This window comes from Palaemon carinicauda, chromosome 18, assembly GCF_036898095.1.
Source record: "Palaemon carinicauda isolate YSFRI2023 chromosome 18, ASM3689809v2, whole genome shotgun sequence".
Lineage (NCBI taxonomy): Eukaryota > Metazoa > Arthropoda > Malacostraca > Decapoda > Palaemonidae > Palaemon > Palaemon carinicauda.
The window spans coordinates 32,641,408-32,655,900 of record NC_090742.1 but is presented as its reverse complement, the minus strand read 5'-3'; the positions used below and the strand labels follow the sequence as shown (position 1 = coordinate 32,655,900).

General features: G+C 46.1%; 2 protein-coding genes across 4 annotated transcripts in view; one reads left to right on the top strand and one right to left on the bottom strand.

Moving 5' to 3' along the window:
* Positions 1-10,655, bottom strand: part of LOC137657753 (protein-serine O-palmitoleoyltransferase porcupine-like) — a 211,150-nt gene extending 200,495 nt beyond the window's left edge. The window contains exon 1 of one of the 3 annotated variants that reach the window (XM_068392227.1): positions 10,574-10,655. The gene's annotated coding sequence lies outside the window, so the exon portion shown is untranslated. Of the gene's footprint in view, positions 1-10,275; positions 10,454-10,573 lie in introns of those variants that run through there. The other 2 variants (XM_068392224.1, XM_068392225.1) reach the window with 2 other exon arrangements.
* A 2,155-nt stretch (positions 10,656-12,810) lies between these two features.
* LOC137657752 (ribonuclease P protein subunit p25-like protein) overlaps positions 12,811-14,493 on the top strand; it is an 86,336-nt gene continuing 84,653 nt past the window's right edge. Inside the window, exon 1 of the mRNA XM_068392223.1 lies at positions 12,811-12,929. Coding sequence (XP_068248324.1) covers position 12,929 — 1 coding nt within the window. The 5' untranslated portion in view covers positions 12,811-12,928. The remainder of the gene's footprint in view (positions 12,930-14,493) is intronic.

Here is a 14,493-nt window from a genome sequence, read left to right as displayed (position 1 = left end):
CGCAGGAGGTTGATGGCGCGCAAGTGAGGGTTGCCTCGTTGGGCGTGGGCGCGCTTGCTCAGGCAAAGCCTGGCGCGCTGGAGAACTTGGGCGCGTATGCTCAGAATTGCATGCATAGCGCGTGAGGGAAGTATGCGGGCGTTGGCGCATACGCCCTTGATGCCCTGTATTAGGGTTAGATGACAAGGCCTGACGAGCGTGGAGGTCAGGTTTCGTTGGCGCGTAGCGTGCATCAGCATCCAGGAAAGGCGACGGCAGGTCGACAGGTCTGACGGGTGGAAGGTCGACGTGTCCTTTGAAAGGACGACCTTCCACCGAAGTGGATCACGAACGATCCGCAGAGAGGTCCAGGACCAAAGCAGGAACAGTCGGTGATCGATAACGAGGCTCCTCTGCGGGGGACTGCAACGAAGAAGTAGAACCAAAGAGGCGCCTCCTCACCTCTGGCGAAGAGGAAGGCGAGCCTTGCGACGAATACGCCCTCTGGGGGCCGTGGGATCAGCAAGCTGACCTTCTGCAGTCCTCCGAAGAGGAGTCTGTAAGTGAACTCCCCGAGGGGAAGAAACACTAGAGGGAGAGACAGTTGGACTTAGTTTCTCCCTCGTTGGTTGAACAGGAACGGGAGAAACTAAGCCGTCAGCTACTGTAGGGTTTGAAGAGGCAGAGGTGATGGGTAATACCGCATTGGATACCTCTGACACCACAACGTCGACAATCGACAGAGGATCAACCTCTGCCGGAAGCGGCGATTGCTTGACAGCGGCACCCAATCGGATGTAGTCAAGTAAGACTTTCTTGGAGGGCGAACCCTCACGCCCCAAGGAAGACCAAAGCTGAAAAAGAGAGATTAGTGATAAATCCTCCCCCGGGGGGGAGGTGGAGCTGCTTCTCTAGGGGAAGCAACGCTATCTCTCAAACCCCGAGTTTGGAAAACAGTACAACGGTCTACCCTACCACTCAACAGTCTCTCGAAAGAGACCGACCGAGTGGGAGCTTCGGAGGAGGTTTGAGCAACGGAAGAAGAGGCCTTGGGTTTTTCTCCTTTCAAAGAAACCTTCGAAGGAGAAATATCCCGTCTGGACTTTTTCTTCCGTCGCCGCGAAAACCTCTCCCAATGGGAGGTAGACCACTCCCTGCACTCACTACACTTATTATCGCTATCACACAGTTGACCTCTACAGGAAGGGCAAAGGGCGTGAGGGTCTGTCTCGACCGCCGACATGAATGTTCCACAGGGACGGTCGGGTAATCCAGGACAGGTGCGCATAATAGCAGAGGCCAACTTCACACACAAAACGGTCAAAAAGAGAAAGCAAAAAAAGCATTAATGGCTGCCAATGAGCGGCGAGTATGACAGCGGACACGTCCGACTATCATCCGAGCCGAGAGCAAAGTGAATTCAAGCACAGGTGTGTGTGTGTGTGTGTGTGTGGGGGGGGGGGTAGCAAGCTACCCTCCCCTACCCCCGCTAAATAGCGGTGTGGGTAGTAAACCCTCGTTAAATTTTAATGGCTCGTCATTTCAGCTACGCCGAAAGTAATATCCCTATTAAATAGCATGGTTTGTATTCCAGTTACGGAACAAATACAATTTAGGACAAATTGTCATTTGTTCTGACATGATATACAAACCTCGTAATCATTTAATATAGGAAGACTCACTGGTTGGTGGGAGGTCTGCCTTTGCTGCTTGTGGACAGCTAACTGCCCGGATATAGACCTGGTCTTGAATGAGCGCAGAGGACTAAATCCACCTACGCTTGTCTCTTGACCCGACATGATGATGGAGGGGTCTGAGAGACTGGGAGCCGCCGCGCGATGTGTAAGAGCATCGCACGACCTGAGCGCGTGAATGTGTGAGACACTCGACCCTAGGGTCACAGTGACTGGATGAACCTCCAAAACCAAAAGGCAAAGGGTTTATACATACACCGTCTTCCTTGCCTAGCAGAAGACGGGGGGAGAATACCTGTAAACAAACTATAGCAATCTTACCTGGGAAGACTTGTCTTGATGTATGGAACTCCAAGGGAGGAGATAGAGAGAAAGGCAGATCACATGCAGACTGCTTTCACACTGCCAAAACATACCATAAAATCAAGACAAGGGAATTCCCTGTCCCGGAGGAACTGGAGAGGTCAGACAATAGCTTGAGCCGCTACCACAGGGCCAAGAACAAGGGTGTCCAAGGACTTGTGCGTAAACTCCCCAAAGTAAAAGGCCATAAAGGTGGTCTGGCGTTTCTAAATGCCAGCCTTCAGCACTTGGCCCACTGCAAGATTTCTCTTGAAAGCAAGTGTGGGGGCAATGCCCCTGATCTTGTGAGCTTTAACCCTCGCTGGTGTTTGGACTCTTGAGGAAGTCTCATACGCCTTGCAGACGGATCCAGAAGGATACCATGTTCCTCGACACCTCCCTTTTGGCTCTGCCGGTGCTAACGAAGAGTCATCGACATTCAGGTCTGAGATACCGAGTTTGCTTAAGATAGCGCCGGAGACACCTGATGGGACAGAGAAGCCTCTCACCTGAACCGCCACTCGCCGCATCCGGTATGGAAGGAATAGTGAAGGCCTCGAACCTGGGATCGTGGATCGCTGGGTTCTGAGTCTTGGCCACAAACTCTGGCACAAAACTCAAGGAGGTCTCCTTCCAACCCTCTGCGTGAGTGACATTACAAGAGAGGTCGTGTAACTCCCCAACTCTCTTCGCCAATGCTAAGGCTAGCAGAAAAACAGTCTTAAGGGTCAAGTGCATGTCATAGGCATGACTCAAGAGTTCGTACGGAGCACGAGTAAGAGAACCAAGAACTGTTCGAAGTTCTTAATGAGCATAGAAATCTCTAGGGCATTGGAGATATCTCTGCCCTTCAGACGGAACACCAATGCAAGGGCAAACCTGTACCCTTTAATGGCAGAACCGAAAAGAACTTATCTCTGCGAAGAAAGACTAGGAAGTCTGCGATCTGAGCAAGAGACGCTCCGAACGGAGAGATACCCCTTCCACTACACCAATCACAAAAGACCAACCGTTTCCCCTAGTAGACTGAGGAGGATCTTCTAAGGTACCCAGACATCTCTCTCGCAACGAGTCGCGAAAAGCCTCGCGTTCTGAGGAGATGCTGGATAGTCTCCACGCATGAAGTCTGAGCGACTACACCGCCTGGTGGTTCCTGTTCGACAAGGGTTGCCGATGGAGATTGGGCCAGTATGGTAGCTCTCTCGGTGCCTCAACGACCAGGAGCGACAACAGATCTGGAAACCACTCCATGTGTGGCCATAGTGGAGCAATGAGAGTCATCCTGAGTCCTGGGGTTACTAGGACCTGGGACAGTACTGCGCAAAGCAAGCAAAAGGGGGGAAACGCGTAGCAATCCATAGATCCCAAGGATGTTGCAGTACGTCCTCGAACACAGCTGCGGGGTCTGGTACTGGAGAGTAAAACACGGGAAGCTTGGCGTTGTGCCGTGTTGCGAATAGGTCGATGCATGGTTCTCCCCAGAGGTGGAGCACTCGACTCGCTACCCAAGGGTGAAGAGACCATTCTGCCCCTATTTTCTGGTTTCTGCAACTTAGGGCATCTGCCAGAACATTTCTCTTGCCTGGAATGTTCCTGCCTGACAAGGTTACGTGTTGACTCTCTGCCCAAGAAACACCTGCCTCGTCAACTGCTGCAAGGGACGTGAGAGCATACCCCCTTACTTGTTGATGGACGGGACCACGGATGTGTTGTCGCTCATCAGCACTACTGAGTGCTCTCTCAAACAGGCATGGAAATGAAAGAGTGCTCTCGAGACTGCCATCATTTCCAGCACGTTGAAGTGCAGGTGTTTCTCCTCTTCCGACCACACACCTGACACGACTAAGTCGTCCAGGTGTGCACCCCAACCTTCCGTGGACGCATCTGTGAACAGACGTAACTGAGATGGAGGAGGGTTTATAAGAAACCCTCTCAGGAGGTTCTCCTTGTTTAGCCACCAAAGGAGATCCTCCCTTACCTCGCGTTCCATGAGGACTGGACGAGAGGCAGGATAGGTGGCTGCCGACCACTGCTCCTTCAGACACCACTGAAGAGAGTGGAGATGGATCCACCCAAAAGGAACGAACTTCTCCAGCGAGGAGAGGTGACCTAGAAGAGCTTGCCACTGGAGGGCTGGAAGTTGTTCCTACGACAGGAATGGCTGTGCAACCTCTCTGAGTCTGCTGATCCGTTCTTCCGAGGGAAGAACACAAGCTGCTGCCGAGTCGATCAGCATTCCCAGATACTTCACCATCTGCTTGGGAATGAGGCACGACTTCTCGTAGTTCACCACTGCCAGAAGCAAGTCTTGATCCTGAATCAATTGCTCCTGCAAGGGAACGAGAATCAGCCAATCGTCAAGGTACATCAGTAGGCGGATGCCCCTTGACTGGGCCCAAGCTGCTACCGCTGTGAACACTCACGTGAACACTCGGGAAGCTGCGCACAGTCCAAAGCACAGGATTTGAACTGGTACACCGTGCCCTGGAAGATGAATTAGAGGTAGTTTCGGGACGACCGATGAACTGGTACTTGAAAGTACGCGTCCTTCAAGTCTATCGAAAGCGTGAAGTCGTACTGCCTGATGGCTGACAGCGCAGTGCGAACTGTCAGCATCTTGAACGCAGTTTGCTGAACAAACTTGTTCAATGGCGAAAGGTCGATGATCGGTCTCCAACCTCCTGTCGCCTTCTCGACAAGGAAGAGATGACAGTAGAACCCTGGTGACTGATCGTGTATGACTTCTAGCGAATCCTTTTCCAACATTTCCTGGACCTCCGCCTCCAAGGCCAGAGCCCTCGGCAATGTCGTAGCATACATGTGGAACGCTACTGAAAGGGTCAACACAACCCATTCCTCAGTCCCGAGGTGCTGCCACATCGCCTAATGGCGCGATAGGCATTCCCCTACCTCCGGCAGCATGAGAAGGGGAAAGCCAAACTCAGCGTTTCCCTTTCCCTCGCTTGCCCCTGTTCTTTCCAAGACGTGGAGGAGTTCCCGAGAGACTCAAAGGTTTGTTTCAGGGCAGAACCCATCTGAACAGGAGCAGGTCTCATCTGCACAAGAGCAGCAGGAGCACGACCAGCGGTACCCTTGCTACTTCCCCTGGGCTTGGCCTGACTTGGCCTGGCTGCGGACGGTTTCGCGGGACCAGGTCCCTTGAAACTCACAGCCTGCGCCTGGTGGATAATAGAGTCCTTTGAGTCGAGGCACTATCTATCCCACACGCCCCGAACTTCCTCTGGTGGAAAGAGAGAGGTTGCAGCTCTAATAGGAGTGTTCCTGAGTGCCAGGGCCTCTCCTGAACCAATCTGTCTCGCCAAAAGAGCAGCTACTGCCTCGTGTTTTTTGAGGATGAGATTGGCTTACTGGGTAGCAAGCTGGTCCAAGAGAAAAGCAACAGCTTTCCCATCAGACAAAGCTAGGTTCCTGTACTGCTCCATGTGTTCGGGGATAGCGAGCTCGGTGTTCCGTGTGAACACTGTGGCCGTACAACACCAGTGGTTGAGCCATGAAGCAGCATTGAAAGCAGCTACAGAGATGAACTCCATAGTTGAAATCTCAGAGGCCGAGAAGGAGACAATCTGGGATTTCAAGCTCTCGACCGAGGAACCCCCAGCAAGCGCTTCGACCGCGGGGTCGAAGGGAGAGGACAAGGCACACAAGACTCTGTGACATAGTTCCTCTTCTGTCGCTGGAGTGGTTGAAGGAGAAACTTGTTCAAACCTTGGCTCCTAAGCGAGTCACCAGGTCCTGAAATCTGGTCACTCACTCGGTCCAATGCTCGAGCAGCCTGTCTTGACCAGGATAGTGTGATGGGCTGTGAACTACCTTCGGGAGCTCCCCATAGGATCTCCAAGGCTGTACACTTATCCTCAGACACTACCGCAGGAGGACCCCTGAGGCCATTAATCTCAGGCATGAGGTTAATGACCTCTAGGAACGGCGACTCCACCTCGAGATCTTCCGTCTCCACGGCCGGTGAAGGCCGTGGAAGTGGCTGATCCCTCGGTCCCGCTACATCCGTAGGTGTAGGGGAAGCGACATGCTGCACGGGTGATGATATCCCCATGAATACCCTCGCTCTGGCCCTAAGACCGAACCAGGCGTGTATTCAGGAGTCAAGGAAGGACCCTAGCATGGTTCATCCCCAACGGAATGCATCCAGGTTCCCAGTGCGACCGAGTGCATGGCTGTTCGCTGCGAGCCCCAAGAAGCTCGAGCGCGAGCAGGGTTGCTGGGAACTGCAGCGCTCACACCAGGAGGTGTAGACAGGTTGGTCATGCGAGAGGTGCACGCGGTCTCCCCTGTTACATGGCCAGAAAGCATGAGGGTTGGCTTCATCTCGCGCAGCTGGTATGCGCAAAAGCTAGCTTGGTCGTGCACGACCGGCCCCCATGTCACGGCCTGGCCGCGAAGTGGCTCCATGCCGGGCCCAAGTCGCGCGGGTCAAGTGCACGGCTGTCTGGGCCTGCTCCCTGATCATGCAACACACGAGTCGTGGAGTCGGTCCGCGTGGCTACCCCCATGGAGGTAGTTGTGCGTACCACGGATTCTTTACGAGAGACCACAGCTGAGGTTTCTCGTGCTGAAGCCAGGACTCTCACTTCCCCTCTCAAGAGCGGTTCAATTCGAGTCTGAGCAGTAGCTCGGGGGCCCGAGGACCCTGTCACCATGCTCTGGGAGACGATACCTACGCCCTCGAGCGCGGTTGTCGTGCATGGAGGCCTTGCGCAAGATTCACCGTGAACAATCCCACTAGCACGGGGAACACGGGAATCTCGCACGTCGCCCTCATCCTCCAAAGGAGATGTCTAGGGGTGTCATGTCCCTTTGACTGTGACTGGCCTTCCTCGCTTTTCTCTTCTTCCCCTTCCTCTTTCTCCTTGGGGGAGAAGAGTCAGAGTCAGAAGATGAAGACGAAAAGAAGGAGAGAGAGGAGGAAGAACTAGGAGAGGAATACAGCCCACGCTTCCTCTTCTTGTGCCCCCTCCGAGATACTGGAACGGTGGTCGAGGCAACAGCAGATGACACTGGACGAGGATGAACAACCTGAGCCATGTCCGTAGTTAGAGCCGTGGTCGGTGAACTTGGTGAACCTGAAAAACCTATTTTCTCTGTAGGAGTTTTGGCAGATTTTAATTTTAACAGACTTGCGGGCGAAGCTGTAAAGGTTTTGCCAGCAGTGGTTAAAGAAATCTCTGTTTAAAACCTTAATCTCCCTTGTTTTAACAGGGAGTCCAGCAGTTATTTTACCTTTGTAAAATGTTTGCATTTTGCCAGGAACAAACGCTTTAACAGGAACATGGTCAGCAACAACAGGGGCATCAGGGAACATGGGAGTTGATAAAGTTGCAAAATCGGATACATTCATGTTTCCATCATTAACCGGGTCATTCAAATGTTGTTCAATCTCGTTCGCCAGAGTTAAACGGAACTTTAACAAATCCAAGTCAGGCTTACCTGATAATCCGAGAGACACCCAAAGTTCCCCCATCTTTTCAGGTAACGTATCTTCATCTGTATCAGACGGTACAACAATCTATCGGGTGTCCCTTGAGATCGCCAAAGTAGCGGGAGGGATAAGGTCACCCGGCTTTCCCAGCGAAACCCGAAAAATCCCCAACAGGCTGTGAATCCGAGCTTCCCAAAATCATACTCACACACTCCTCCGATTCGGAGAGGGCGTGAGCAGACTTCCCTGTGGTAGTTTCTTGACACGACACACTTTGCACCGGCTCCCTACTTTTCTTCTTCGAAAGAGGCGAGCTCTCCGAAGCAGAAGAAGCTTTAGGATTCCGGCGATATTTGCGTCGATTCTCAAAACCTTGCCTCTACAAGGGCTGCCAGAATTCACACTCACGGCAAGGAGAACCTTGAGATCAAGGTTTTCCCCTGCATGTTGGGCAGAGCGTGTGCGGGTCTACAGAAGGTGACGAAAGCCACCTACTGCAGCGCCCGCCACGGCCTACACAACATCGCATCTTACAAGTAATTTTCTCGTCCATTACAATTCACACAACTACTAATACACAAGTACAAGAGAAGGAAAAAGGCTGCAGCGTAGAGAGTGGAGAGTAGTACAATCATCCACGTTAAGCCGAAGCGAGTGAATGAGGAAAGCGGGCTGGTGGTGGGGGGGGGGAGCTAAGCTCAGCCCTATACCGCCAGCCAACCAATCAGCACAACTGCCTGGTTTTCTTTCTCTTAGGCTGTTTCAGCTGTGCTGAAGCGAATTCCTATATCAAATGATTACGAGGTTTGTATATTGCATCGGAACAATCAGATTTTTACAGTTAGGCAGACATGCAAGAAATATTTAGCAAAAGGTAAGGAGGTGTATGTCGCGTTTATGGATCTGGAGAAAGTGTATGATAGAGTTGATAGGAAAGGGATGTAGAATGTGATGAGGTTATACGGAAATGGTGGAAGGTTGTTACAAGCAGTGAAAAGTTTCTACAAAGGTAGTAAAGCATGTGTTATAATAGGAAATGAAGTGAGTGATTGGTTTCCGGTGAGAGTGGGGCTGAGACAGGGATGTGTGATGTCGCCATGGTTGTTTAACTTTTATGTTGATGGAGTGGTGAGAGAGGTGAATGCTCGAGTGCTTGGACAAGGATTGAAACTGGTAGACGACAATGATCATGAATGGGAGGTAAATCAGTTGTTGTTTGCGGATGATACTGCACTGGTTGCAGACACGGAAGAGAAGCTTGGCTGATAAGTGACAGAATTTGGAAGGGTATGTGAGAAAAGGAAGTTGAGAGTTAATGTGGGTAAGAGTAAGGTTATGAGATGTACGAGAAGGGAAGGTGGTGCGAGGTGGAATGTCATGTTGAATGGAGATACTTGAGGAGGTGGATCAGTTTAAGTACTGTATTTGGGGTCTGTTGTTGCAGCAAATGGTGGATTGGAAGCAGACGTACGTCAGAGAGTGAATGAAGGATCCAAAGTGTTGGGGGAAGTGAAGGGAGTGGTAAAGAATAGAGGGTTGGGCATGAATGTAAAGAGTTCTGTATAACTAAGCGTCCAGTACTTTATTTCTATCGGTCCTGTCTGACTTGAGGATGTTCTTGGGCTGAATAAAATATTTTGAAAGTCTGTAACTTTTCCTTTGTCATACAGAATTGCTGCAATCTTCAGACAAAAGATAGGATGCAACAACAGTAGCCACACCAAAAAGTTACCATCACTTTTAGAATCAGAACTAGGCCTATCTGAGATATTAGACGGAGTAAGACTAGTATCAACATGCCCTAACCTATCCCAAGTCTCTGTTACGGGGTTGTTAAGACCCTTCGAGTACTAAAGGAAGTGTCTCCTGAGATAGGCAGGGGGCTACGGCCATCCTTTTAGCTGAATATATTGAACCTTCACCAGTTCACCATCACTCAGTCTTCCCAGCTCATAGGTGACATTATTTTCATGTACCTTACTAGCATGGAATACTCCCTTAAACCTAGGGATGACCTTGTTCATCAGAATGTGTCCCAACAGGTGCACCTTCTTCAGAACCAAAGAACCCTCCTTGAACGGTCTGTACGGAGGATAACCTTCAGCCCATGGGTCTCTTGTTTCATCTTGAAGCAACAGGACACTGACAACATTATGAGCACCTTCCTGTATATCCTCAATTGGATTACAAGCAGTTTACCCTTTTCCCGTGCACCATTATTGGAAGGTTTAAATGGAGTTATTTTCACATGTACAACATTGTACTTCTCAGACTCAGTAAATTCATGGAAAATGCAATAGCCACACTGGTTCATGCAGAATAACTAGAAAACCCTGCCTCCAAGTACTAGGCATATCATGCATCTCCTCTTAATCCTTATGAGTATGCCAGCACCCACATGGAACATTGGTTGACTACCATCAGACCCCCCATTAAAGCAGTACTGGTTGTAGGGAGACTCACAAGATCCATAGCAACCAACTCAAAAGTAATCATCCAAATAAGTAATCAATTGAAGTTGAAAGGGGTTGGACAGGAAGATGAAGGAATTCTAGCAAGTGGGATGAGGTAGAAGGCGAAGTAGGGAGTGCTCAAGGGAAGAAACCTGTTTAGTAATGCCCCTGTAGGAAATTGGGTCAGTTAAAAAAAATAATTTGCATTTAGAGTGCTAAACAACGATTAGATGCGTGAAAAATAATCATGACCATCTTTCCTACACACTATCTGTACAATGCCATGTCTCCCAGTAATGGTTAGTAATCAGAAAACCTCCAAAATATTACAGGACTGTAAGTACTAGCATACCTAGTTTTTTAAGTTACAAGATATATGTAAAACTTTGACCCAGATTAAGACTTCAATCAAGATTCAATGAAATGCTAGTAAAGTTATAGTTCCAGTTAGAAAAGACAATAACAGTTTACCACGTCAATCAATTCTGTTCACACGATTCAAGTCAACGTCAAAATCATCTGGAATTACAATGTTCGAAACTACTTTTTTTTAATATGATTATTTATACAAATTTTTAATGGTAATGTGAATAAGTATTAGCATCTCATAAATAGTAACTTCAATTATGTTAATACAATATTTAGGCTACCTGATTAATATAATTTTTACACCTTTAATGTGCAGTAAAGACAAGATTTTACATAAACGAACACAACTGACGCCAGCGTTTGGGTTCGCTCAATTGTCAACAGACTCATCTTCTTCCTTAAAACTAGATTGACCCAAATTCCTGAAATACTTTTGGGGGCATAAGTTTTCAAGTAACGCAAATATCCTATTTGATCTAGTGATACAATATGATTTATACAGAAATCAACAATACATGCATTTCAAGCTTTCCTAATTATTCAAATGGGAATATTACCAAATGAGTAATGAATAATAAATAATCCCTTGGGCTTATAGCATCCTTCTTATCGAACTAGGGTTATAGCTTAGCAAATGGTAGTAATAATAATAATAATAATAATAATAATAATAATAATAATAATAATAATAATAATAATAATAATAATAATAATAATAATGATGATGATAATAATAATAATAATAATAATCAAGTGAAATTGGCGCATTTACAAAAGGAAGAAAATTCAAGGGTGTTACTGTCATATCGTGATACTGTGTTAGAAAATACATTTCGTCTGAAAGAACTGTTTTCTAAATACAGCACAAACAAACCATCAATGATTTCCCTGTAAGTGAATTTTACAGAGGACTAAAGTTAACTTTATTCTGTTTTGACTTGTTCTTATTTGATTCTCATAACTATTATTTCCCTCATATGAGTGTAATAGTTATTATCTTTATTTGATTGCCTAGTCGATCACACGCATTCATTAGTATTCGAAAATGTGTAAACCTTAATTAATTCAACCTATGGCTTATAGTATTTCTAATTATTATCACGACATCTACGGGGAGTGTAATAGCAGAGGATAGTATCTAACATAATAATATACAGTATTGGGTATAGTGTTAAGAATTTCCAATTTGGAAACATCAAATAGAACTGGACCTCTAGGTAACCCGGTTTAAAGAACATAAAAATTGAAAGGAGTATCTTGCAGACAAAACCGGTCATTGATCCATTATATAGAATCTTTCCTACTTCAGTTACTTTGGCTGGCGACTGCAATTTAACTTACTTAGGAATTAAACTTAAAAGTAATAGGAGCACACTTAAAACTCAGAAGAGGGAAATGATAGAAAAAATATTAGTCAACCTAACGTATTCAGTCATAGAAAAAAAATTGCTATAACGTAATTATTTTGGAAAAGCGTAGTATTACTATCCATTCGGTATGGACTGACTATCACAAACTTGACGAACACTGAACCAGACAAACTACAAAGGATAGAGAATGGGGTATACAGGGAAATATTAGGTGCTACTAAAAGTACAGCTTGCATTATATTAAGGGATGAGATTTGCACATCTTCCATGAAAACAGGCTTCAGTACATAAACATTAATCCTACCCTGAATGAAAAAAAAGGATACTGAAAACAATAAGCTTGGACATAAAAGAAATAGAAGAAAGTTGGTGGAAACAACCAGCAAAATACTTTCAAGAATTACACCTGGATATAAGGCAACTAAGAAGGACCAAGACAAAAATGAAATAAGAAATCAGAAAGTGGGATACCTGTAGCCTACTGAGAAATTGAAAGACAATTATAAAGTAGACTGAGCTTAGAAAGATACAGAAAGTGGAAGAAAGAAATGAAAGAAAAACAAATATACGACTGCATTTACATCACTATTATACTTTCGAGCAAGAACTCATACGTTATAACTAAACATAATTAGACAGAAATGGGGAAGTATATCTGGGAAGCATAAACTACATTTTTTTGTAAAAAATAGTTTAAAACTACTAAATTTATGACAATAGGTTGCCAAAATTGAAAGCAAGGTATAATCCCAACTTATTTAAAGGTCGAATGGGATAAGAATAAAACCTAAGATTTTCATGAAGTCTGTTGCTTACGGTTACAAGGAAACGGATTTTGACGTAGGAAAAATCTATTTTTGGGTGAGATAGCCATGTCGTCCTGATGGAAGTTCCCTCGGGCAGCTTCCTACTGTATAACATTTCTGTGAGTGATATTACAAGAGAATTACCGTCGGGTATCACAGGGTTCTAACCCCCGGAACGACTATCCTAAGATATCGTGTACAATCAGGGACGTATCCGTAGATAACCACAGATATCTGCACCCCAAGCATACTTAACCCAGTCTAGGAATCTAAGGAGGAGGATAGGTGAGGAGCCGTTACATATATTTAATTTTGAGACTATAAGCTAGAAGCTTTGCACCTATCTGTTAAATGATAGAGTGGCCGCAAACTTATTAGGAACCACGAATCGGGTGTTTAATGCAATTGCAAATTGCACTTACAGTTTTGATCGTTGGCTGTTATGGTTGAACATAATTGAAGTAAGTTGCATATATTTTTTTCTGGTAATTGTTCAGATAGACTACGGTTAGTGTAATGTCAGTTAAAGGTGTCTGGTTTTAGTCTCATCAGAATAGATACCCACCAGAACGTCAGCCGGGCAATCCCAACCCCCCACTGTGGAGCCCAACCACAGCCGTATCCTCCCCTGTAAACATCTTATAATCACGGTCCCTGGCTGGGAACGATTTGCCACCATGCAATTGCTAGGCAAACACGTTGCCACTGTACTAGCCAGTTGTCTTGCATATGTTTAGTTTAAAGGTAACACTAGAAGAAGGTGTCTGCTTGATTGCTTTTTGCCCAGTTTAGGATAATATAAGCCTAAGCTAGTCCCTCGATAGCCTAGTAAACCAGACAATGCTACATGGTGGGCAACTGGGCATTCCTAATTTTGAGCAATCTATGTATTCTTACTCGATTCTAGTCATACTCTTTTGCGTAATTCTTGTAATTCATACCAAAGAGTTTGTAAATCAGTCTAATTATTTATCTACCATAGTTCAAACATTATAACTATCTTCGTGAAATAGATAATTGGGTACTATAGAAATACGCAGCACAAACTTTACTGATAAAAATGATTGGGGTGTATATATAGAAAAACTGTTTTTTTTTTAAAATGACCTTCATTTCCATCGCAAATAAATAATTAATAAAAATACCCCAATATATACGGTAATTGAGCCACCCCATAGGAACCAGGGGTTTTGATTAGGGAAAATTTTTATGGTGAATAGATGAATAATTGCAAAACTAACCTTTTCTTCTCTATACATTATTCTCTGGGTTGCATAATATATCCACGAAAAATTGCTCAAAATATAGGGATCCTCTTTCCCTGAAATGTTTATTTTATTTTTTGGGCTCAAGCCATGTCGTCCTGATGGAAGGTTCCTTCAGTAGCTTCCTAAGGGTATATATGACTACAGTAGATATTCCCAGAGAACTAAACTAAAGGTATCTCAGAATTCTAATTTCTGGCGCGAGTACCCTTAAGGTTTCCCTTTAGGATATCGTATAATAACAGGGGACGTATGCTTGACATGCCACATAGCTATCTGCACCCCACATAGCGTTTACGCTTCGAGGGAGAAGTGTGGCAAGTTATGGGAGGAGCCGTTGCTAAGTTCTCCTCCCTCGTTACCGTTACGGTACTCTGTGACATCATAACCGCCGCCATGTTTGGCCGCTTGGTTGACGTCACCTTTGCGCGCCTACCTCATTCCTTCTTACGTAGCATTTATGACCAGGTGCTTTTTCCCAGTTGTTCGCTAAGTAATTCATCATGTCGCAATCTTCTGCCTCGCCTTCTTCTGGAAAGTTGAGTACCATATTCTTGTATTGTATAAATCAGCTCTGGCCGTATAGTAACGCCCTTTTTATCTTAAAAGACCGTGTTTTGTGGCGGAGTTGTGCCTTGACCGGAGGCGTCATGACGCCGACGCTGTTGTTCGCTTCGCATGCTTTATTTAGTTAGCCAGAACAACATTCCCGGTCTTATAACTAATTATCAGCATTAGTTATTTAGTCTTCATTGCTAGG